General features: G+C 37.0%; 2 protein-coding genes and 1 long non-coding RNA gene across 3 annotated transcripts in view; 1 reads left to right on the top strand and 2 right to left on the bottom strand.

The window, feature by feature from the left end:
* LOC116300451 (uncharacterized) overlaps positions 1–8,102 on the bottom strand; it is a 51,445-nt gene extending 43,343 nt beyond the window's left edge. The window contains exon 1 of the mRNA XM_089033276.1: positions 7,978–8,102. Coding sequence (XP_088889402.1) covers positions 7,978–7,989 — 12 coding nt within the window. The 5' untranslated portion in view covers positions 7,990–8,102. The remainder of the gene's footprint in view (positions 1–7,977) is intronic.
* LOC148909743 (uncharacterized) lies at positions 1,263–10,362 on the top strand. The gene is made up of 3 exons (XR_016120298.1): positions 1,263–1,574; positions 8,438–10,276; positions 10,347–10,362. It is a non-coding gene; the product is annotated as an uncharacterized LOC148909743 (long non-coding RNA).
* LOC116305830 (uncharacterized) lies at positions 9,480–23,605 on the bottom strand. Its single transcript, XM_089033278.1, has 15 exons — positions 23,303–23,605; positions 21,121–22,440; positions 20,892–20,992; positions 19,777–19,835; positions 19,338–19,480; positions 18,916–19,203; positions 18,174–18,488; positions 16,809–17,111; positions 16,072–16,538; positions 15,444–15,535; positions 14,501–14,657; positions 13,401–13,467; positions 12,851–13,122; positions 12,174–12,336; positions 9,480–11,328 (listed from the first exon to the last, which is right to left on the bottom strand). The coding sequence occupies exons 1-15, from the start codon at positions 23,571–23,573 to the stop codon at positions 11,114–11,116; spliced, it is 4,233 nt and encodes a 1,410-aa protein (XP_088889404.1). The 5' UTR covers positions 23,574–23,605; the 3' UTR covers positions 9,480–11,113.

The raw sequence follows: 23,605 nt of genomic DNA, 5'->3' as shown, positions 1-23,605 counted from the left end.
GGGATGTCAGAGAAAGGCAAATGGGATTTACCGTCCCTACCCTAGAAAGTCGTAGTCTACCTGATTAGCATGTAATCGCAGGCCATTTGTTTACGTACTCTGAATTCGACATCGGGCAGAATGGGGCGTCACATCCGGGACATTTTTGAGCTCAAAAGCGCCAAATTCAAATGTTCAGCTCGATTGCTCGCGCTCATTTACAAAGAAAATAGGCCAAAATGGCCGTAGTTGTGATCAAAAACGCTTATTTCTGGCATGAAGAAGCACTTAACTTAAAAAGTTTTCATACGGCTTTTGTAGAACTAGAGTTCCACTTGCAAGATCCGAAAAAAATAACTTGAAAAATCGCATATCTTTGCCATTAAATGCTATTTAAAGTTTGCCTATATGAACGAACTGAAGTATGAAGATTTTTTAAAGAGCTGATGATTTAGCTCATATTTCTACAATCACTTAAGAAGTCAAAAAGTTTTCATATGGGAAATGTTTCCAGACATCGAAGGATTACCTCTGCGAAATTTCATTGACTTTCCATAAATATTTTTGCCATTAAATGGAATTTTTCGAAAACAGATAGCGAAATGCATACTGATCAGAGTGGTTTAAATCTACCGCGGCCTCCAAAAGAAACACAAGCTCCGCCTACTGGAACCACCAAGCGTATCATAATAACAAGGGACATAAAGGCTTTTAATGGCGTGTGCAAAGAGTAAAAATCACAACAAGTTATCATTCCTTGAAAACTTTAACTTTAACCCAAATAAAGTCGCTTTAGTTTACTTCTCGACTTCGGTTGTCAAGAAAAACACAACAAATGATTCCTGTGATCACTCATTGAAACTTTAACTTTAACCCAAATAAAGTCGCTTTAGTTTACTTCTCGACTTCGGTTGTCAAGAAAAACACAGCAAATGATTCCTGTGATCACTCATTGAAACTTTAACTTTAACCCAAATAAAGTCGCTTTAGTTTACTTCTCGACTTCGGTTGTCAAGAAAAACACAACAAATGATTCATGTGATCACTCATTGAAACTTTGACTATCATTCGAATAATTCTTCCTAGTCATATCAAGAATAATTAATATTAACTATGTATCAAGTGATGTCAATCAAAATGTTTACCCTGATATGAATCAAGGGAGTTCAATGCTGTCAATCATTTGCGTTTGACAGTTCTTTGTCTTTGGTCTAGCCAATCAGTGTTAGCGAAAATAAGTTAATGATGCATATACTATAATGTATTCGTGAAATTATACCGATCTTTGAAAATCATTCAACTGTAAGTTCATGTCGCATAGAACAATAGAATTCTGCCCGATGATACGGAAATTCAGCTGTACCATAAATTTTGAAATCATATTGATATATTATGATATCGTAGAACTTCAGATAAAAAAAGAAAACAATCTTGACTGTTCGACAAGAAGGGTTTTAAACGCCGTTTAGTAAGCGCTGGACCGTTGACATATTGGATAGTAAACGGAAGTTATCAACTGGCAGATAATGGTCAAGACTTGTGATACCATTATAACGAATACCGAGGTTAATAGACCACATTTTCGCCTTAAGAAGGTAAGAAATGCTATAACAAGTGTATTTTTTGGCCTGTAAAGGTAAAATAGTAAGAATAAGAGATTAGCCAGGCGTGATTCTTTGATTTTGTGAGTGAGAAGTTATGGCGTATGACTTCGAAAGGTCAAAAATTGAAGATTTGAATAACCCGTCGCGTAACAAATATTTGTTTGCCAAAAGAAATGTTTACATCAATTGAAAGCTTGTTTCTTAAAGAACTAACCCTCGGAAGCTTGTTGGATTTGGAGCTTTATCGCATGGTGAAAATCGATTTTGTTTGGGGGATATCGTCAATCACCTAGAATCACTAAGATTATTTATGTCGCAAAAAGTAACTCAAATTTCCTGTAAGTCACGTAACCGGAAATTTAGATAGCATAGAACACGGTTTTAGGGGTTTTAAGTTGATTAGAATCGATTTTTGTACTGAACTCGCTCTGTAAACTCAACGCAAATTTTGGCCGCTAAAATGGCGATTTCGGGAGGACTTTTTAAAACGGCATTTTCTCAAAAATAAAAATATTTTTTCCTTAAAAAACTATGCAGTGCATTTTGTGATATAATAAAGTACATCTGGACAAAATTTGAGCAAAATCGTTTTTCAACCGTGGCCGCTTCTTGTTCGATTTTTACTGACATGCCCTCTTAAGAAGTGTACTTCAACTTCTAAGGAGCCGGGTAGAATCTCGAGCTGAAGGTTAATGTATACACCTACATGCAAGAAGTTTGTCATACAAGAATAGAACATTTGCATGTAATTTAGTGAGAAAGGTCATTAAAAGACGAAAGAAAAAGCACAGGCAGCCCAAACAAGGTTCCTGTGTATGGTTTATAAGGGAATGTATGGGAGTTATGATAAAGTTACGAAAATAAAATGTTTCACTCAACAATTTGCCTCAAAACTTGCTACAGTTGTTGCTTTTACTTTGTTCAGTCTTCTGGAGAAGTTTCAGCGCGATTTGAGGCCGTTTAGTGAGTTTTTTCAAAATCCGCTCTTCTCTACCTAAATAACATTATTAGGTCTTACATACGGAAAGTATCTGATCTTCCAATGACAGAGTCTCATCAAAGATGATGCCAATGTTACGAGCTGATGTAGATCGAGTAATAGTAGAATTCGAAATTTCAAGAGATACAATGGGTGGTAGAGGACGACGAGGGTTTGATAAGACAAGAATTTCAGTTTTGTCCTTATTAAGTTTAAACTTGTTAATAATAATAATAATAATAATAATAATAATAATAATAATGATAATAATGATGATTTTTTGCATCTATACGTTTTAGTACTGCACATCATCATAATAATAATAATAATAATAATAATAGTAATAATAATAATAATGGAAGAGAGAACTTGTGTAATTGTTAGAATGATAAGGAATGACGATAAGATATTACGAAAGACACTGATAGCAACTTAGCCTAGGTTATACCGCAAAGTTGTAAAGTGTAACCTATCTCACAGATCAAAATAAAAATGTCCATAATAATAATCATTATGATGATGATGACGATGATGATGATGATAATAAATAACCAGTACACAGGGCTGCGAGCTGGAATCAAAGACATCTACAAAAGCGCTATCGTAAAGCAAATCAATGTCATATTCAACTTCCTTGGAGGATATCATGAGAAACTAAAATATGAGCTAGAGAACAGTAATTATATAGTATGCTCGCAGTCTCTATTAAACTTTCACTATTCAACAAATAGTCCATGAACTCGAGTCGTATATGAGTTCATAGCCAACGAGGCCATCTGGGTGAGTTGGCTATGAGCTCATGTGTGACGCAAGTGAGTGGGGCATTTTTTTTTATTATACTACAGACACCTTGTTCGTACATTTATTATTCGTGAAAACGTATTCGTGAAAACACCGTTAAATATATAGACAACCACTAGATTATGAAAATATAACACTGTTATATTTCATTTATTTAAGAATACATTTTCAAAAACATATCGACCGGCTACATGCCTCCTAACAGTACTAGTAATTAGATACAGGGTATGGCGTACAAACAATTTCCAATACGTTCTAAGACTTTGGAAAAATATCTTTATAGTTTGGCCTTTAGCAAGGATAAAGAAAATGTCTATTAACAACTTGCACGGAAATGTGCTGCCATACGATCAGAAGTCAATCAACCGTCTCGCCGAGCCCAGGCAAACCCGAAAGACATGAAAGGCATTATATGTCCGCACCTATGTAGGTCCGGTAAGCGCGAGAGGGCAGACCAGAGCACAAGCTCTCCCTTCGAAACATTATCGCGAAGAAAAATAGTCCTCAATAACTTTTCTCATACTCATTAATAATTCATGAGTAAACCAGCCAATCAATGGGCTATTTTTGGGTCACATGATGTTACTTGAAACCTGGTAAAGTGCTGTGAAAGGAATGCATTCAGTCTGGAGTAACTGGAACAAAATTAATTCAGTCCTAGGACTGAATTAATTTTGTTCCAGTTACTCCAAGTCGAATAATTAATGAGATGAGAAGTCATTTCAAAGCCTCCAATATCGGACTGGACGGGATTTCAAGTCCGCGCAATTAGTTCCAGTCCTCGGCTGCGCCTCGGACTGGAATTAATTGCGCGGACTTGAAATCCCATCCAGTCCTTATTGTCGGCTTTGAAATATTACATCAAAGACAGGAAAAGCAAGGCCGGAAACTAAAAGCAAAGTAAATTCTTCTCCAACCAACACCAGCTGACATAATTTTCTAAATCCTTTCTTGCGGCCTCCGATCTCCAAAGATCCACAACAGCGTTAGGGAGGGGAGAGGAGAGTGAGGGGATGATAATATGCGTAAAAAATTGGATACAAACGGAAAGAGCTGAGCGCGCGCTTGTTGACGTCAGCTTATTTGTCTGCCATCGTATAAGGCGCACGGAAGTGAGAGGAGGTAAAAACGTTTTTTGGCGCACGGGAGCTGTAGGGTAAATCAAAATTTAAACTGTATCCTATTTCTAAAAATTTTCCTTGGTCATTGCCCAACCGGCAATTCACTGATCCCGCATTCATGGACCAAAAATATGGAACTCTCTCCCTAATTGTATCACTACTGCTACTTCCTTATTTATATTGCAATACATAATTTATTCTAAATTTAAACGTGTTTGTCTTATAGCTAATTTTAATTTATGAACTGTAAAATCTATCCTCCGGGGAAAGTTTCTGCCTCAAAAGCCTTTTGGTTTTAAGAAACCTCCTCTCTATGTAATAGATCAAAACCGAGTGCGGCCGAGTGCTTTTAAATTGTTTTGAGGTGTTTGGACGCCCTGATCAAACACGAAGCACGAGTTTTTGAACTTACTTCTTGATCCGTTTTTGATCAAGTATCAAGGTGTGTGCACGTGACAACAATGCAAAGTCGCCATTGGCCATTTACATCATGCATTATCAATGTGTTTGAAAAAGTGCGAATCGAAAAATCGTGGACACCTAGAAATATTTTAAGGATGTTCAATAGCCAATCAGAAGCGTTATTGTTATCTTTCCATTATTTTTTGGCCTAGAAAGTCAATTCTAATTGGCCAAAGAAGAATAGAACATTCCTAGAATATTTCTAAGTGCCCACTGTTTTTCGATTCGCACTGTAAATGACTTGTAAATTCATTTCAATTCATCGTTCTACCTCCTCCCTAGTAATTTTTCTACGTCGGACAAGCTAAAATGTGTTCTTATTATGCAGCATGGAACAAACACTGATTGCTGAAAACTGTAAATGTCTGTCTTAGAATCAATGCATTCTAAAGGTACAGTGAGAAAAAAGTCGATAGGCTACTGAAAATATTATGAATTCGAGTTTGTTTGTCTGACAATCTGTATTCCATTTGGAAAACTACCCATTGTTTGGGTGGACACTCAAGCATATGTGGGATCGGTGTAATCGCATGATGACGCGCGCGCGACATTAAGAATTTCCCTTTCTTATTAATGCTCTCTTGGAGAAACTTATTCAAATCTTTATTCTTGGCCACCACCGAGTAAATTTTTCTGTAATGATTTCGTTTGCTATGGCCGAGTAGAGCTGTTCAAATTCTCCGTCAACTGCCAAAGAAAACTAGTTCATTCAAACCCCCTGCCCTTAGGTCACAACAGTCAAATGTAATTCTCGAGACGAGCGAAAAGGGATTGAACGACTTTTTACCTCATGTCTTCATGGTGCAGCATATAAAGAATTATTTACGTTCGTCCATAATCGAGTTACCATATATCATATCCTTTTTCGTCTTGAGAGAAGGAAGTTCCGAAAAACTGCTGTACTTTGTAGTCCAAGATGGGGAACCAAAACACCGCGACCGTTGACCTCGCCGATTATAATTATGCAGCTATGTATGTGTTATGCCTATTTTATACGTACTGTTAAGCATGGTTACACATTTATAATAAACTAAGACAAGAACAGGATCCAGGTCGTAGCATTTATAGTGCCCATGACACCCAAGGGAGTGTTCATAATTTATCTACTAAATACATTTGAATGAAAAAGGCTTGGAAGAGGGGCCTACAAACTTCTGATGTTTTTGTGTTATTCATTAATGAATATTATTGTTCTTTAGATAGACTATATGTCGAAGATCCATAGTTTGTGAAACAATGAAAGAGTTATCTACGCTGTAAATTGTTTCAGTCTCACTGATAGACTTGGGGGGGGGGGGGGGGGGGGACCATAATGTTTTGTATCCATATTGTCCATATTGGTGGTCTTTAGTTTAGGGGGTCACTGGAAACATGTAACGTAATATAAAACATAATATTTTTTCGAAACCTAAAACCCCCCATAGCTCCCAGTTTCAGTATCATTTTACATGATGTGAATAGTTGAATGGTAAAATAAATGATTTGAGTGATGCATCTTTAATTGAATATATTTAGCAATTATTCGCCGAAGGCGAAGTGAATATCGGGGAATATTTACCGAGACGCGAGTCTTCGAGCGGCGAGGTAAATAATCTCCATATTCACTGAGCCTTAGGCGAATAATTGTCTTAGCATATACCAACTTGTGTACAGAGTAACTTATTTTTATATACAATAATTCAATAAAAACAAACAAACAGAAACTTTTAGTTTGCGTGACAAATTCACGCAAAACTTTTAGCAAAACGTTTAGTAAAACGTTTAGGCCATACTTCGTTGCCTTTTTAGTATTGATAGGAATGGCATTTACTTTCATTTTTTCAATTTCCTAAAACGATTGCCGGCAGATGCCATTTTGTTGCCGATTCAATATTCCTAGATTAAGAGGTGAATATCGTACAATATTCACCTCCAATTAACCAATGAGCACGCGCGTTCTTAGGAAGTACACGAATATGCTAACAAGGCTTATACTTCCAATATGTTAATTTATGTGATTTTATAGGAGTCAATATTCAAAAGAAATAAGTTATTTCTTGTATTTTCATGCCAGACAAAAAAAACAGCATTAATTATCCATCGCTTTCCCAAACTCAGAACTGATAAATTTAGATATTAAAGCTAATTTCCTGTTGGGCTTTTGGGATATAAAACCCCTTCAAGATTATTTTTGAATGGAAGCAAATAAATTCAATAGAAATGCAAGCACAAAATCTCATTCCAAAAATAAAACAATAGCAGTAGGCAGCATAAAACAAATTTTAAGATTCACAAAGTATCTATGCTTGACAAGTATCCGCTATTTTATTTTTACAACATGCGCAGTATTTTGTAACGCTGGCAGGTGAAAATAAAAATGCTTCAGGTACGCTACAAAGTAAGATATACTAAAAAATAAATAACTCAAAAAAACATTTTATGAAAAAATTGATTCTTGGTTCGTTGGAATTATCTATAATTTCTCTACTCAAAGTTCTATTCTAAACTTTACTAATTATTAGAGTGCACACCATATATCCCTTAATACCTTTGTCAGAAAATACTCAAATTCGCACAACTTAATCAGTAAGTTTAGTAAACTGAGTTTGCTGAACTTTAACAACAACGCGCGAGGAAACAAGCTGAATTAAGTGATTTGCTTTTACAAAACTTAATGAAAATATTTCTTAACAAAATTTTGAACGAATTCGTGCGATTTTGTTATGCTAATATTTTCACATACATATAGTATGCACTCTCAACCTTTTCTTATAATTATTATTGACATGCTGGTTTTACTTACTGTGATTTTAAAGCTACGATTACTTTTGCTGAAAGGTTTCACGAGCAAAACTCCGTTCCCCGGAGTAAGTTTTAGTACAATAATCTTTAGGAGTTCTTTAATTCTTAAGGCTTGAAAGTTATAATTGACTTATTGACTTATACTATGTAGTTTACATAGTTTACATTACTCAGCCGTCTCACAAAGCTATTCTTGTTCGAGCAGATATAAAATTACAGTGTAGTCTTATCTTAAGACTTTCTTTCTTACCTTAAATCTCATGACATGGGTTGTATATATCCCGAAAACCGTTTGCTGTAGATCCAAAAGTTTCCTTTTTTGAATAAAAACAAGTATATTTTCCTGAAGGAAAAGCTGTGTTCTTGTAAAGCATTCCAATCTTATACTGCAGGTGTTGATTTTTTGTTGAATGTTTGAAATCAACTTTGAAAAGGAAGAAAAATGTTGTCAAGGATCTCTTTGATAAACTTCGTAAGCGCCTCTAAGAATCACTATTGAATTGTTGTACGTTTGCACAATAGAAAACTTTTGTTTCACGAACACAAGAATGAACGAAAATTGAACTCTTTGTCATTGCCACAAAAATACTTCAATCTTTTTGATTTGTTTTTAGAGTATATTTTCTGTTTATGTCCAGATTATTAACTAAATTTAAAACAAAACCAAAATCGGCTCAAACAATTAATCTATTTGTTTTAATCATGTCTAGCAACATGGCGTCATCCTTGACAACGATTACATTGGCCTAAGAAGCAATGCACTGAGAACAAAAGTAGTTATTTAACGAACGACAAGAAAAACAGCTGCGCCTGGTGTTATCAGTGATGAATTTTCATTCTAAACAAATGTCCCTTAAACAGGTAAAAAACCTTGAGCCATGCTCATGCAGATTAGACTCGTTATGTGTAAGGTCGGGCTTCTCTCGGCTTGTCTTCCGCTGGAGAGTAATAGTTGTGCGAGGCCGAGCGAATTCCTAAAGAACAAAGCGCAAGCTTTCCAAGCATTGCGAAAGATATCTATAGGGCGGCGAACATTTATTGGATAAGTTTAAAACTGAGTAGATTTTTACTTGAAATTCGTGTTGTCAGCCTGAAAAACAAGTGTATTTTAAGTTTTTTTGATAGTTATTCTTAAGTCTTTTTAAACATTTTTTTCGTTTTGGTTTTTATTCTCTTGACGTTGTTAAATAGAACGTCAGTTTACGTGGGTACTTATTATTAGATGTGTCCGACAGCAACACTTTTGTTTTAACACCATTTGTGTTTTGACATTCTAGAAAATTCTACTGATTTTCAAAACAAAAATATTTATAACTCATGTACTCCTGGGTGAGGTAACAAGAAAGTGTTTGAAAGTGTTCCTAACATTTTGTAGGAACCATGCGGAAAGATCGTCAACAAAGCTAAGGAGACATTACGTCATTCATCGGCATGTTGTCAACCTTTCGCATATGCCATAAAATTTTAGCGAGTTAAGTATTCGTTGCGTTCTACTAGCAAGGAATGCTTATCAGTTCCTAAGAGTCATACATTTTGTTTTTCAAATAGGAATTAATTGCGAATTATTATTTTGATTCTAAAGCTCCCTTGATGAAAATATCTGTTTTAGTAGTATACATAGACTCTATATACGTATTTTGATAAAGTGAGTCACCTGAAAAGCTAACTTACTTTATTGAAATATATAGGTACATAGTACATATATAGGTATGTGTGTTGCTAACAAAGTGATATCAAAAATGTCAGCCAGTCTTTACCTGCAAAATAGTGAATTTAATCAGCTTTCAGTTTACAACGCCGATCTGATCACAGCGCAGATCTGATTACAGCTTAAGTTATAGGAAACCGATCACGACACAGGAACTACCCACAAAGAGCAAAGTTAATTTTCTAAAAGATGCAAAAATATATATAACCGGGTTCCCTGTGGTATAACCAACATAGCCGGCATCATACCTGGGCCCAGTTGTTCAAAGCTGGATTAGCGCTAATCCAGGATTAACTCTATAGGTCTTATTGAGAGTTAACCCAGGATTAGCACTAATCGGGCTTTGAACAACTGGGCCCAACCACATTCAAATTTGTAAACAACTGTATATATCTTTATATTTAAGATCTTGTATTTTTTATGTTACAATAAAAAGCTATGTACATTATTATTCCTACTGAATGTATTACAATATTTTGCAAAAGTTCTAAAATGCTTTATTATTAAGCTTTTATAACTATTAATTATTATACATGCAAAGCCATTTTATAAAATATGTTTACGTCTTCCTATAAATTCAATTTTTTACATGCGCGTCGGCTTGATACAATGGCATATATATGACGCAAAGAGGTATTCACAAACACCTAGTTTTACGTCCATAGAGTGTGCATGTGCAAGGGATGATGTGGCTACCATAGATATATTATGACGTAATGGTAAGGTACGTCACGTGATAAGCACATGGCATGTGAGAAAAGGGTAGCGGTCAAGCACATGGAGTGCGAGAAAGCTTGTTGTTTTCTGTGTTTATTGGTAGCTAGAATTCCCAAATAGTTCGGTAAGTTTATATTGTTGGTAATTTATAGCATTTGTAAGCAACTGATTTAGGAACTTTATCGTTTATGTAGAAAACCGCCATTCACCAACGCAAAATATGAACACAGTGGTTCGTTGATTGTATAAGGTTATGCAATAAAGTTTGGTAAGATGAACTAGCAGGAGCGTTTCGTCTAATAATTTCCGTAGCTACCACCCGCTCCTGGGGTCAGGAGTAACAGATGACGTAATTTTCACTTAATCACTATTTAAATTTTATCATATTTTTTTCAACTTCGATAGACGAACGAGAAATGCGTTCGCATACTAAATTTGACTAGAATCGGTCAAATATCGGCTAAGATATGGACATTTAATAAGCCTGAAGCGAGATGACGTTTTACCCCCGACTCTATACCATAATAGTTTTTAGAATTCTTTCATATTAAAATTTTTGATTCCTTAGAGAATACAGGAACAATAGTCATAATTAAAGAACAAAAGCATTGTGAAAAGGATTAATGGTCTAGAGACGGGGGCAAAACGTCATCTCGCTCCAGGCTTATTGAATATAATATGTTATATATGATATTTCTTCCTCTAAGGCCCTATATTTTTGGCTCCTGAAGTCTGTTGTAAACGTTTGAAGCGAGCCGAAAATATAGTTATTTGTATGATGAGATTATATAGTTAGACTGGCCATACCTCGGCTGATGTTTTTCCGACTCGTCAAATTTGGCGTGCAAACGTCTTTTTTGATTTTCAATATAAATTAGAGATGCAAAAGTTGTTTCAAAAGCCAAACTTGAGTACTCTATTCAGAAGACTCGTCGAGTTTTTATGAAAAATACTCAAAAAATTACGATTGTTTTTTCTCTAAAACAGAAAGTTGAATCATTTCAGGTTTTCTAATTTTTTTTCGCATTTCGTAGATAAATTTTTTTCTTTCCTGCAAGTGCTTCTTCCTCAGGCTTTCCATGTTTTTCTTAAAATTTTCGAAAAATGTACACACAAATTCCTTGCATTCTTTTATCGCTGAAAGTCTTGCATATAGTTGTGGCGTTATCCTTACAGCTGGTTTAATAAAGAAAATGAAAACAAGTTTGAATTGATAGGTTTTCATTTTCAACTCTCGTTACAGTTCAATTAATACAAGGTTAATAATAATATTAATAATAATAATAATTCTACTACTTTTTTGTTTCATCTACGTTTTTTTAATTTTATATTCCTGCTCGAGCGCATGTGATTGTTGTTGTCTCGCAATTTTGAATGTAATTTCAATCAGTTTTTCCCTGACGATGGGTTTGTAACCCGAAAGCTCGGAGCAGGAATATGAAAATCAAAATCGTGGATGAAACAAAAAAGTAGTAAAGTCGTGACTCCCACGAACAAATAAACTCTTAAATGATGATGATGATGATGATGATGATGATGATCTTAATCCTCAAATGTTATATTCATTAACATGGCGAGAATTTAATTAAAGAGAAAAATATAATATCGGGAAAGTATGGGACTTTTAGCTTACAGTGCGGGCACTCTAACCATGAACACTTCGAGGTTTTTTTGACATTTTTTCTACATTTTTACAACTATCCAATCAGCGATCTCCTTCTTAAAAGGAATGAAACAACTTTTAGGCATCATCCAATCAGAACACACGATATAATTGATGTGATTTAGTTTTTCAGTAGTTCCCATGAGAAAGCTAAAAATAGAACTCCTAACGATTGTCGTGATTGGATAACGCATTAAATAAAGTTTGAAAAATGTTGAAAAAATGTCAAAAACTCCTCGAAGTGTTCATGGTTAGAGTATCCGCACTGTAATAGACCGTGGACCACGGAAAATGGTTGGCCTCATTAACGATAGATAATTAGAAACAATTGCTTGTAAAAGAAACATCAGCAAAATACCTGTTCTTTTATGCCTTATTCGCCAGATCAACTCCCAAAGGAGACCACAAATCACAGCAATTATCAATCCAAACATTAGCCATTTCAGTGTCTTTTCGAAAACGGGAGATTCGCTGTCAAATAGACCGGAGCTCCTTTCGACAGCACTGCTTCTTGAAGCTGCCTAAAAAAATATGTACCGATAAATAAATAATAAAACTCAAGGGATTGACAGGTAGAATGAAGTGAGACGACATTACATCCGTGCAAACCAAGTAGGCCTGTTGTATTATGTGGTAATTGCAATGAAGTAATTTTTCAAATACGAGTTGCTGTATTCTAATGGGGTTTCAAAATCCGAGTGGAATTTCAAATGCCGAGGCGTAGCCGATTTTGAAACCCCAATAGAATACAGTGACGAGTATTTGACACGACATCTTATACTCTTTTTGTTATTATACTCTGTTTGTTTTTATTTCAAAGTACTTGAACTTTGAAATGGGTGCGGTCGTATTTGATGGGGGTATTAAACTACTGCACGTGGTACAAATAAGAAACCCTGGTTGGTCGATGAGCTCATGAATAATCAATGAGTATAAGATTGTCAATTATCATTTCAACTGTCTTAGTGTATTTTGACAGTGATTAGTTATGACGAGATATACAGCCAACATGATCACAATTTATCGAATCCTCACCTCTAGAGAGCTTGTGTAGTTTTGTATAACCTTGAAAACCTCTTCAACTTTTCTTTTCATAAAATCATTACATCTCTTTTGTACGACTTTAGCTTCCCCAGACAAAACAACACCGTAACCGATCTTCTTCTCGACTAATTTTGTCACACTAATATTCGCATTGAAAAGGAGATATTTTTGGTCAGCGGCTACGTAGGTGTCAATCAAAGTACCTCTGACAACACCTTTTTCCAAATTTCCTTTAATGCAAGCTACATTGTTGCAAAGATATCCTACGAATACAAACATTAATCAAATGAGTTTAAACATTAAAATTAGACTTTCTGCATAACACAAAAGTGTAGCGACGCCAAATATTGTCCCCGTCCCCGTCCCCGTCCCCGTCCCCGTCCCCGTCCCCGTCCCCGTCCCCGTCCCCGTCCCCGTCCCCGTCCCCGTCCCCGTCCCCGTCCCCGTCCCCGTCCCCGTCCCCGTCCCCGTCCCCGTCCCCAGTTAATTGAAAATATGTTTCTGTTTTTTTAAGGAACAAAAAGAAATACAATTTCCATACCGTTTTTGATCTTTGCATTCTTGAGTATTCCTACGTTATGTTCAGTTGAGTTCTCAATTACAGTTGTCTGTGTTTAAAAAAGGTTTACTAGTTAGAATATGTTGCAATTTATTTGTGCACACCACAGGGCTCCAGGTAGATTTCAAAGCAAAAGTAGCAGATCTTCTAGTGCACAGAAAACATGATGATCATTTTGGGACAATGTAAGGTCAATTTTGAAGAGCAACATTTTGATGTAGACAAAAATGGATCAATTGCACGAAGTAATCTTCAAGATTTCAGGTGTCTTTTAGCGAACAAGTGTATAATATTTTGACTACCCTAGAAAAAGTTTCGTTCGATTGGCAATTCGAAAAACGACTTTCTGTTGATAATTCTATTTAATATGAAGTTTAAAAGCCAAAAACATATTACACCAAATATTCTCCATTGATTAGCTTTCCCAGCCAGTATTATTATTGCAAACAACGATATAATCATAAGTTTAAATTTGTGTTGTTGAGGAACATCATGTCCTTGTAAGACTAAGCCCTTGTAATAACTCCATAACTGGGTCTTCAGTTCACTCAATAAGCCAACAACATATTCAAGAACATTTACCGTATACAAAGGCCAATGCGCGACAAAGAAAATGCTTTTTTTTTTGCATTGATAATTATGTGTCTTGTTCTTGCGTAGTACGAAAACGTTGTCGTTGAATAAACTTTCGACCCCAAGAAAAAATACATACCAATTGCTTAATTATGTATTTTTTCCTATTGATGGGTTGCAAGCATTCTCAAGAGGGTTAAAAGACAAAAACATGGCGGCCATTGTGGTACCGTTAAAAATGGATGCTAATGAGAAATCTTTTGTTAAATGGTATTAGCAGGGCCGCGATGACGTAACTTGCAAACGAAGAATACAGGTTAAACGCACTATTCAGAATGCAGTATTCAGTGTTCAAGATTTTTTGTTTTTGAAATAGCTGTATACTACATTTAAAAAAAATATTTTTACTTTGATAATGCGTATTTCAAGTCACATATAGACCCGCAAGCAGAATGTTTATTCAAGGTGGCCCAAAATTGCATCACGTAGACTAAAAGTTACAAAATTACCTTCGTCCCATAAATCATGATGCCACCACTCATTGTAACCGTTGTCAGGGATGCTGTTAATCCACCAATGAGAATTGAAATAGTCACCAAGCCACAAAGGGTCCACAAAATTGCAAATAAACGACCGATTACAGAAATAGGGTATCGATCACCATAGCTATGGAAAAGAAATATTCAGATCAGTTTCATACGAAAGAAGTGACATATCAATTAACAATTATTCGCCGAAGGCGAAGTGAATATCGGGGAATATTACCCAATAAAATCACTGAGCCTGAGGCAAATAATTGTTTTAGTAAAAATACACAGGTGATTCTTTCAAAAAAAGAAAAAGAAAAGAATATAAAAGGCATTTTTTCCGGTAACAGCAACAAAGCGGCTGGCCGCCATTTTGGATTTTCGCTCGAGGTGATTATCGTGTGATAGTGTGAGTTTCTTGACCAATCAGCGCGCGAGATTTTCTATAATCACCTGCGTATTTTTACTAACATTAAATAATACAGCGTCATTTGAACTAACTAGAGAATGGCAGCCTGTTGTCGTTGAAGTAGCGTCGCAGTTGCGAAGCGGAAACCACGAAAGTCATATATACCGTAAGTGTGCATCAGAGTTTACTGTGATCACGGTGATAGCGTTGAACTTTTTTCTATTGTGGTTTCATAAGGTTTTATATGTTTTTTGTGCAACACTTCTTAAGTAACGTGTCTTACTTTTACATGAAACCGCTTCTTTTTCTAAATTATTTTACTTCTTTATTTCTTATCCTACTTTACTCTTCACTTGACTCTGAAGATCACTTCCGCGGCTCAGGTTGTCGAAACGTCATTCACATCAAACAGTCCTTTTAAATCCACCCGGATGATCATAATACTTCGATCAACATTCATTCACCTGGGTCCAGACCGTTCTATAAAATCTTTCTAAATTTTAAGCAAAAACTTACCCAACAGTTGTAATGGTAATGAAAGACCACCAAAATCCTTCCCTTATTCCTTTAGTAAATTTCACCGGGAATTGCTCATTTTGCCTTGATTCCTAAATATTTTGTGAAAAGAGATAATTAAGGTTTGTGTGCGCGTGAGAGGCACATCGTAATCCACCGAAGCACAATAGAAGTGTATTTTGAATTTACTAAGTTTTGCAAAGGATTTTCGACTACGCCTCGTGGTTGTATATCTGATACAACACTGCCACTCATACTGTATATATTACTAAAATAACTGTTATGAATGTCGCGTTCTGATTGGTTTGGACCCCTTGCTTTATGAGAGCACATTGCACGCGCCCCCTTTTCCGTTGCGTCATTCCTATCTATAATTGTAATTTGTATTTTATAAAAGAAATAAAAAACCTTGCTTGCTGTGCTGTGTGCAGTCATAAAGCACTTTGGGGTTGGCTGAACACTCGAACACTTACGCGTCGTGCTTCTCCTAATACTTCTCTCGTGTTCTGCCAACCCCCAAGTGCTTTATGACAGCACACATTTTCTTCAATAAACAACTAAGCAGTTCTAGATACACCGTACCATGCTCAAAAATTGCTTTGGAATCGCAAAATAAGCGTTTACTTACCAATAGCCAGACAGCAAATCCAGAGATGAATGTCATACACATGATCAGACCAAGGAGTGGTAAACAGCCTATTACGACGTTTGTGACAGCAAACTGTTTAAGTGGTTCTTTGACTGTTATAAATGCTATTCCAGGGGAGTCTACTACGTGCACATATTGATGAGATCCTTTGTACTCTTTAAAATCCTTGTTCCCATAGATTGGAAAACTGACTTGTGGAACATCATCAATGTCTTCTATTACCCCAACGACACTGTCCTTTAATGACGTCATATCTCTCCCGTTAGACGTCATATTTAGTATCGTATCTCCATGCCCGTTGTTACAAACACCACAGGCCCAAGTTAGCATTTGAGTCACGATGTTGGGAAAGATCCCATCAATGACACCAGTACTGGTGTTTTGGGTCAAGTAGGGAGGATGGACCCAGAAGTTCGTGTAGAGAGTTTTTGGACAGCGACAAGTTTCTGGTTAAAATTCAAAAATCACACCATTAACAAACGACAAAAATGTAATCCAAAATGGTTTGTTAAAATGCCAAGGTTATTATACCTAACCAACTGACTTCATGTTATCTCATCTTATGGTTTTGTAGGAATGAAAACTAATAATTTAATGAAGCATAGTGTGCATTTTAGTGTGCCATCCGAATTTGCTAAAAGGACAAAAGCATTAGAAATCAGGATATATATAAAATGTGGCAAACTGACGTTTCTTTTTGATCTTGCGTGACTTACCAACATACACAGTCTGAGCCACTCCTATTCCAACATCATTGATACCAGCGATCTCCACTCTGTAAATGGAGTGAGCTTGTAAGTCAATTAGTTCCAATGAACGATTATTAGGTCCAATAAACCGTGTTGTCGAAGTTCCATCCTCAACGTCTAATTCTGATTGTGTTACCAGTGTGTAGGTTAGTTGGTAGCCTTGCAGAATGCCATTGACGTGACCGAGAGGAATTGGGTTCCAGTGGATTGTTGCAGAAGACGTTGATGTGAAATTTGAATAAGTTATGTTACTTGGAGGTTGACTAGGAACTGAATAATAAATAAAAACACATACTTTTTCGAAAGAACATCTTGTTAGGTACGTGAACAGAAATCCTAAAGTTTATCCTAATTGACACCTATCAAATGATCAGAACATCAAATTTACATTAGCCAGACGTTTGAAGGGCAAATAGTATGACGATGATGAGAAGGATGCTACATAGAAAGAATATGATGATGGTAATTATAATAAAGAATCCTAGTCAACTACAATGCATTGCGCCCCTATATTATTGTTTATTATATGACCGTGAATCTTAGAGCATGGACACTAGCAAATCGAGCAATCTGATTGGATAGATCGCATCGCGCACTGGTCTAGATTCTCAACAGAAAACATTTTGTCCTTTTCAATGAAAAGTGGTCATATAATAAAACTCTTATTAACCGAGCTTGGTCGGTCTGTACGGGATAATCTTGACCTCGGTCGGGTGCAGACCTCGCTGCGCTCGGTCTGTACATTCCGACCTCGGTCAAGATTATCCCGTACAGACCTCCTGCTCGGTTAATAAGATCTAATTACATCGTTAACCAACACCGTTCTCGAAGCTCTTCCATGCACTGTTGGAGCAAAATTTCTGCAAATTCCCTATGTCAAGGTCTTCAAATTTCCAAAGTTTCCTACCTTTCGTTCCACAGCAAGCAGGTTGAATTTTTCAAAGCGATTCTATTTGAGACATTATGAGTTTTCCGTGATCGTTTTGATTCCGGCGCGCAATGCGTATCATTGTAGTTGACTAGAATTATTTAATGATATGATAAAAATTGCAACGAAGGCCATGGTTTCAAAATTTTATCGCCATGCCCTATGCGATGCCTACGAAAAGCTGTTTTGTCAAAACTAGATGACCCAAAGTAAAGTGAACTGAATTTATAGAATATATATTTTGGAGTGAGTTAACTAATTTAGTAACTTGGTTCAGTTCCTAATGGCCGTGTATTATGGCCCAATCTTCTGTGCATACAATTTTAACTAGCCATTTTGTTTTAATTTTTACAGAGGGATTACACATCAAAAAGACCAACTAACATATTCAGTCGGCAACATACCATCAGACAAGGTTCGTCCAATCACTTCTATACTCCAGGGTCCACAACCTTTTGAAGTAAATCCACAAACTATGAAAGTACACTCTGTATTGCTCTGTAAATCGTCCAGTAAGATCATGGGTGAGCCACCAGCTGGCAAAACAGTTCTAAGAATCGTCTTCAATTGATTATCCATCTTATCGCGCCATGTCAATGATACGTTATATCCAAGTAGAATGCCATTAGCCTGGTCGTCTTTGATCGCATCCCAAACTAGACCTATTCTTGTAGCACTGTACACGATTATTTCAAAATTACTTGGTTGCACGGATGGAACTGTAGAGTGCAAAATAAGATATAATTTGAAAGGATGACTTGATTTTTTTTACTGACATATTATATTCTAAGAACAATGCTCGAAATGTATTGTTGTTGTGTTCCTTTAACACTACAACGTACCTTATCATTTCTAAATATGATAAAAAGATCACTCCAGTTTTACCAAAGCAATCAACAAATTTATATTAATGAATAGAAATAGGAAATAAAAATGGAGAGGCAGGATGGGCCGGCATAAAAGAGCGATTTGGTGGGATGTGGTGCATAGGTTAGCGTATCAATAATGAGTAAATGTCAATTCGATCTGTGAGTTAACCGTGCACTGACTTTGATTAGCCTATAGTCTGTATAAGGGTATTGACAACATTTGCAAGTCTTGAAAGTGGCTATGCATACATTTTGTTTCTTCTTTAACTTTACTCACCATCTTCATCTGTGGATATCGTAACAGGTTCACTTGCTACTCCATTTCCATTACTGGAAGAAGCCAGGACACGAAATGTATAGCGTGTAAATTTTCGAAGGCTGCTGATCACTGTTTGCGTGAATGCAGGCAATACAGACTTGAACTTAACTGGATCAAATCGACTGCCAGCTTCTTTGTAGTACACAAGATAACCCATGCCTCCTGCATCTGAAACACTTGTCCAGTTGAGTTGAATGGATGTGGAATTAAAACTTGTCGCAGACGTTATTATAGGAGCATTTGGGACTGGAAAGGGAGAGTCCAGAAACATGTATTACTCGATCACAAGCAGTACTTGTAAATGTTTGAATCGAAACTTTATTTAATATATATTCTTACACTTTTCCATTTCAATTCTCTTGCTCTCTCAATGCTCTTACCTTTATCTGATGAAATATTCAGAATCTGTGCCGGAATTGTAGATATTTTTCCAGTCATCGTGACATGTTCTTGTAGCTTCAGGATTTGGATAGAATCCAGTGCTGCATAGCCGATGTTGAAATCACTTATGACACTTCCTTTCCTGTCAAAAGCAATAAGCTAAATATGTGTCTTGTGGGCTAACATAGATTATTATTGAAGAAGTTATTAGTTTACATACAAGTACCATGTTTTTATATGACTCAAAAATGGTTTTGTCTGGTGAAAAATGTTTATTTGTTTGAAAAAATATTTTCAAATGTTTCACGTCACTGTGAGCAACATCATTTTGGCTTTCAGCTAACAAAATTCAAATATTTTGCCATTGTATCGAGAGCTTTTCTCTCTTTTATGCAACAATAATATTTGACTGCTAAATTGTTATACAGCTATTTGTACCTGAAAAGTGTCACTGTTATGTATTTGAAGATGGAGTCTCCTGCGTAGAAATTCTGAATCTGTGAAAGCATGAGTTTGTTTTATAAATCAACAAAGGCTATAGCAGCAACAGTGACAACACCAGCAGCAATAACAGCAGCAGTAGACACAGCAACATAAAAACAGTAAAAACAGAAACATCAACCGCAAGCACAAACAGCAACAGCAACAACAGCAAAGGCAGCAACAAGAGCAACAGCAACAGCAAAACACGAGCAATAACAAAAAGAGGAAAAGCAGCAAGAGTAACAACAGCAACAACAACTACAGCAATAAAATCAAAAGCAACCGCAAAAGCAACAACCACAGCAACAATGGCAACAACAGCAATAGCAGCACCATAAATCGTAACTGATTAACGTTAGCAGTAGTAGAAGCAGCAGCAATAACAGGAAAGTAAGAAGTATTGCCTGCCTTAAATCTTGAGTAATAAATTAGATTCCAACAAAAAGGGGGAAAAGGAGCTTAAACATATAACCGTGAGGAATACCTTTCATCGTGAAAAATTTGCGCTGGTTGCTGGTTAAAGGCAGATCAGAATTTAAATTATCGATAGTGTCATTTTACATATCACTATGCCAAGAGAAAATGAACTAAGAGAAGGAATCCCCGTGCCCCATCATGTGCACACTTTGATGCTATTTTTAGAATCACTGATGCTATTTTTAACTCGTTACCATGCCTGCGCGATAATCATGCTTCCCTTTAATGCCTCGTTTTAGGACACGAAAAGCGCCATATTTCGCTACGTCCACGACAAAAACACAGGCTTTTATTTACTGCAAGATTGGAAGCCGCCTACCCTCAAGAAATCAACCAATCAGGTTCTTCGCTCAAAAGATCTCCAAGCTAAAAATAGCAACAAACTGTGCACATGATGGCTACAAGGCTATATCGGTTGGATTCCTTCTCTTAGTTCATATTCTCTTGACTTTGCCCTTTCTGCCAAAGTGCTTTGGAGAATTACCATACAGAAAAAAACCCCGTATTTTTGAACGAGCTTGGTAAAAATTGATTTCTCTACATTTCTGTTGGACTAATGTGTTCCTGCATTATTACTTAGGTTTGTTACTTACGTTTATCGTTATTGCTTCAACAAGTTTTGTCCTTAAAGAACTTCCTTGCTTCTGTAACTCTGGGCTCCATTCCATCATGGTGAATTTGACAGTGAACATCACTGTAAAACAATACGAAAGTATCAAAGACATTTAAGTGTATTATTTCCCCCCCCTAAGTTCTACATTTGCAAGGCTCGGAAGCAAAATCAGTATAGGGTTTAGAGATAACTGAGATATTCACTATTACCTTTGTTTGTAGTTGTTGTTGGTAGCAAAATACTTGAAGATATTATTGATAAAGATATAGAGGGTTTAATGGAGGAGGCAAATAATGCAGTGTCAAAGGCAGATGTAAAAGTAGAAGTACCACTTGTAGTCACTATTGCTGAAGAGGAAGATAATTCCTGGAGTGATGAATATGGTATGACCGGTGATGACGTGATAGTTAATACAGGGCTTGAAGAAGATTTGAAAATTGGAGTGGTAGCTTCTACCTCTGAAGAGGACAATGTTAGTTTGACTGAAGACGATGGGTGGTCTGGTTGGGACGTAATGGTTAATACAGGGCTTGAAGAAGGTATCGGAATTGGAATGGTAGCCGCTACCTCTTGATAGGACGATGTTGGTTTGACTGAAGATGATGGGAGGACTGGCGGTAACGTAGCTGTTGATACAGGGATGGAAGTATGTATCGAAATTGGAGTGGTAGCCACGGCCTGAGAGGACGGTTTCGGTCGAACTGACGACAACGGAAGTACTGACGATGAACTCGGTTTGACTGAAGACGATGGGTGGTCTGGTTGGGACGTAATGGTTAATACAGGGCTTGAAGAAGGTATCGGAATTGGAATGGTAGCCGCTACCTCTTGATAGGACGATGTTGGTTTGACTGAAGATGATGGGAGGACTGGCGGTAACGTAGCTGTTGATACAGGGATGGAAGTATGTATCGAAATTGGAGTGGTAGCCACGGCCTGAGAGGACGGTTTCGGTCGAACTGACGACAACGGAAGTACTGACGATGAACTCGGTTTGACTGAAGACGATGTGAGGACTGGCGAGGACGTAATGGTTAATACAGGGCTTGAAGAAGGTATCGGAATTGGAATGGTAGCCGCTACCTCTTGATAGGACGATGTTGGTTTGACTGAAGATGATGGGAGGACTGGCGGTAACGTAGCTGTTGATACAGGGATGGAAGTATGTATCGAAATTGGAGTGGTAGCCACGGCCTGAGAGGACGGTTTCGGTCGAACTGACGACAACGGAAGTACTGACGATGAACTCGGTTTGACTGAAGACGATGTGAGGACTGGCGAGGACGTAATGGTTAGTGTAGGACTGGGAGAAGGTATCAAATTTGCAGTGGTAGCCGCTACCTCTTGATAGGACGATGTTGGTTTGACTGAAGATGATGGGAGGACTGGCGGTAACGTAGCGGTTGATACAAGGATGGAAGTATGTATCGAAATTGGAGTGGTAGCCACGGCATGAGAGGACGGTTTCAGTTGAACTGACGACGACGGGAGGACTGGCGACGAACTCGTAGTAGATGGGGATGTTGACACTAGTACAATTGTTAAACGATCAAAAGGTCAGCTATGTATCGAGAAAAGTCTTAAAAACTGCTTGTGATTAAATAAAATCTTAAATTAAGAAATATTGAACACAGTGCCATGCAAAGCAACACATTATAATTTGGCAAGCAACGACGCTAGCGACTGGAGACATTTGGACAGAATTAGCGACGTTTTCAGGAACAAAAGGAAAGATATCCACACATCGCAGAATTCATGCCAGCAAGGAAAAGTCGTATTATAAAATAACAAAGGAGGATAAATAAGAAAGGGAAACTTCTTAATAACTTCTTATTATTTTGATCACTAAAAACGAAACGGAAAGAATTCGCGCGCGTAATTTGATGACGCACGGGATTTAAACTGCATCCGGTTACTAAAAATAGCCCTACTTGGAATTTACATGGCGCGCGCGTTATTAAGAAGTTTTCCTCTCTTATTTATGCTCTCTTGAAAATGACTGTTATAAATCTCGCGTTCTGATTGGTTGGGAGCGCTTGCTTTATGAGAGCACACAGCACAAGCGCGCATTCTCAGTTTCGTCATTCATATAATTTGTATTTTAAAAAAGAAATAAAAAACTTGCTTGATATGCTGCATGGAGTTATGAAGCACTTGGGGATTAGTAGAACACTTGAAATTGTCAAGAAGCACTCGTGCTTCTCCTAACACTTATCTTCTGTTCCTTCAAGCCCCGCGTGATTTATAACTGCACAGTTTTTTTCCGCTGCTCAATTCGTGGCTGAGTATAAAGTTGTATGCGACCGGATGTAACGTGCGACCTAGCCGACAATAAGCATCACAGGCTTGCGTAAAACAAGCTTGAACAACATGGCTATAAATTGTACAAACCTTTAATGGCATGAACAGTCCATGTTTTGACAAAAAAGCACTTGTCGTAATCAAGAGCATGCCTGAACCGGTAGATGAAATATCCGGCAGAACACCTGCTTATTTCAACTTCCGCATTTGGTCTTGCTTGTTCCGCGTTACATTGTCTGTTTATTTGTGCATCTTCCTTTCTTATTTCTCCAATAGCTATATCATTTGGGTGGGGGTCAGTTAACCATAGAGCAGGTCCCCCAGTGCAAAAAGGTGCAGAAATATTTATCAATGATGTCATCTCATATTTAGCGCCATCCGTATCACATAATG

The sequence above is a fragment of the Actinia tenebrosa genome, unplaced genomic scaffold, assembly GCF_029948245.1.
Source record: "Actinia tenebrosa isolate PJP-AT-01 unplaced genomic scaffold, QUT_ActTen_1.0 PGA_scaffold1__47_contigs__length_23844297, whole genome shotgun sequence".
NCBI lineage: Eukaryota > Metazoa > Cnidaria > Anthozoa > Actiniaria > Actiniidae > Actinia > Actinia tenebrosa.
The sequence above is the reverse complement of the archived record's forward strand: the minus strand, read 5'-3'. Positions and strand labels throughout refer to the sequence as shown.

What these genes read in the sequence shown, in the direction of transcription:
- LOC116305830 (XM_089033278.1), bottom strand. Translation starts at nt 23,573, where the DNA reads ATGACATCATTGATAAATATTTCTGCACCTTTTTGCACTGGGGGACCT. An exon ending in TCATGATTTATGGGACGAAG is followed by an intron (nt 13,468 to 14,500) that starts GTAATTTTGTAA and finishes TTTTAAACACAG; the next exon opens with ACAACTGTAATTGAGAACTC. An exon ending in AATAAGGCATAAAAGAACAG is followed by an intron (nt 11,329 to 12,173) that starts GTATTTTGCTGA and finishes TTATTAAACCAG; the next exon opens with CTGTAAGGATAACGCCACAA.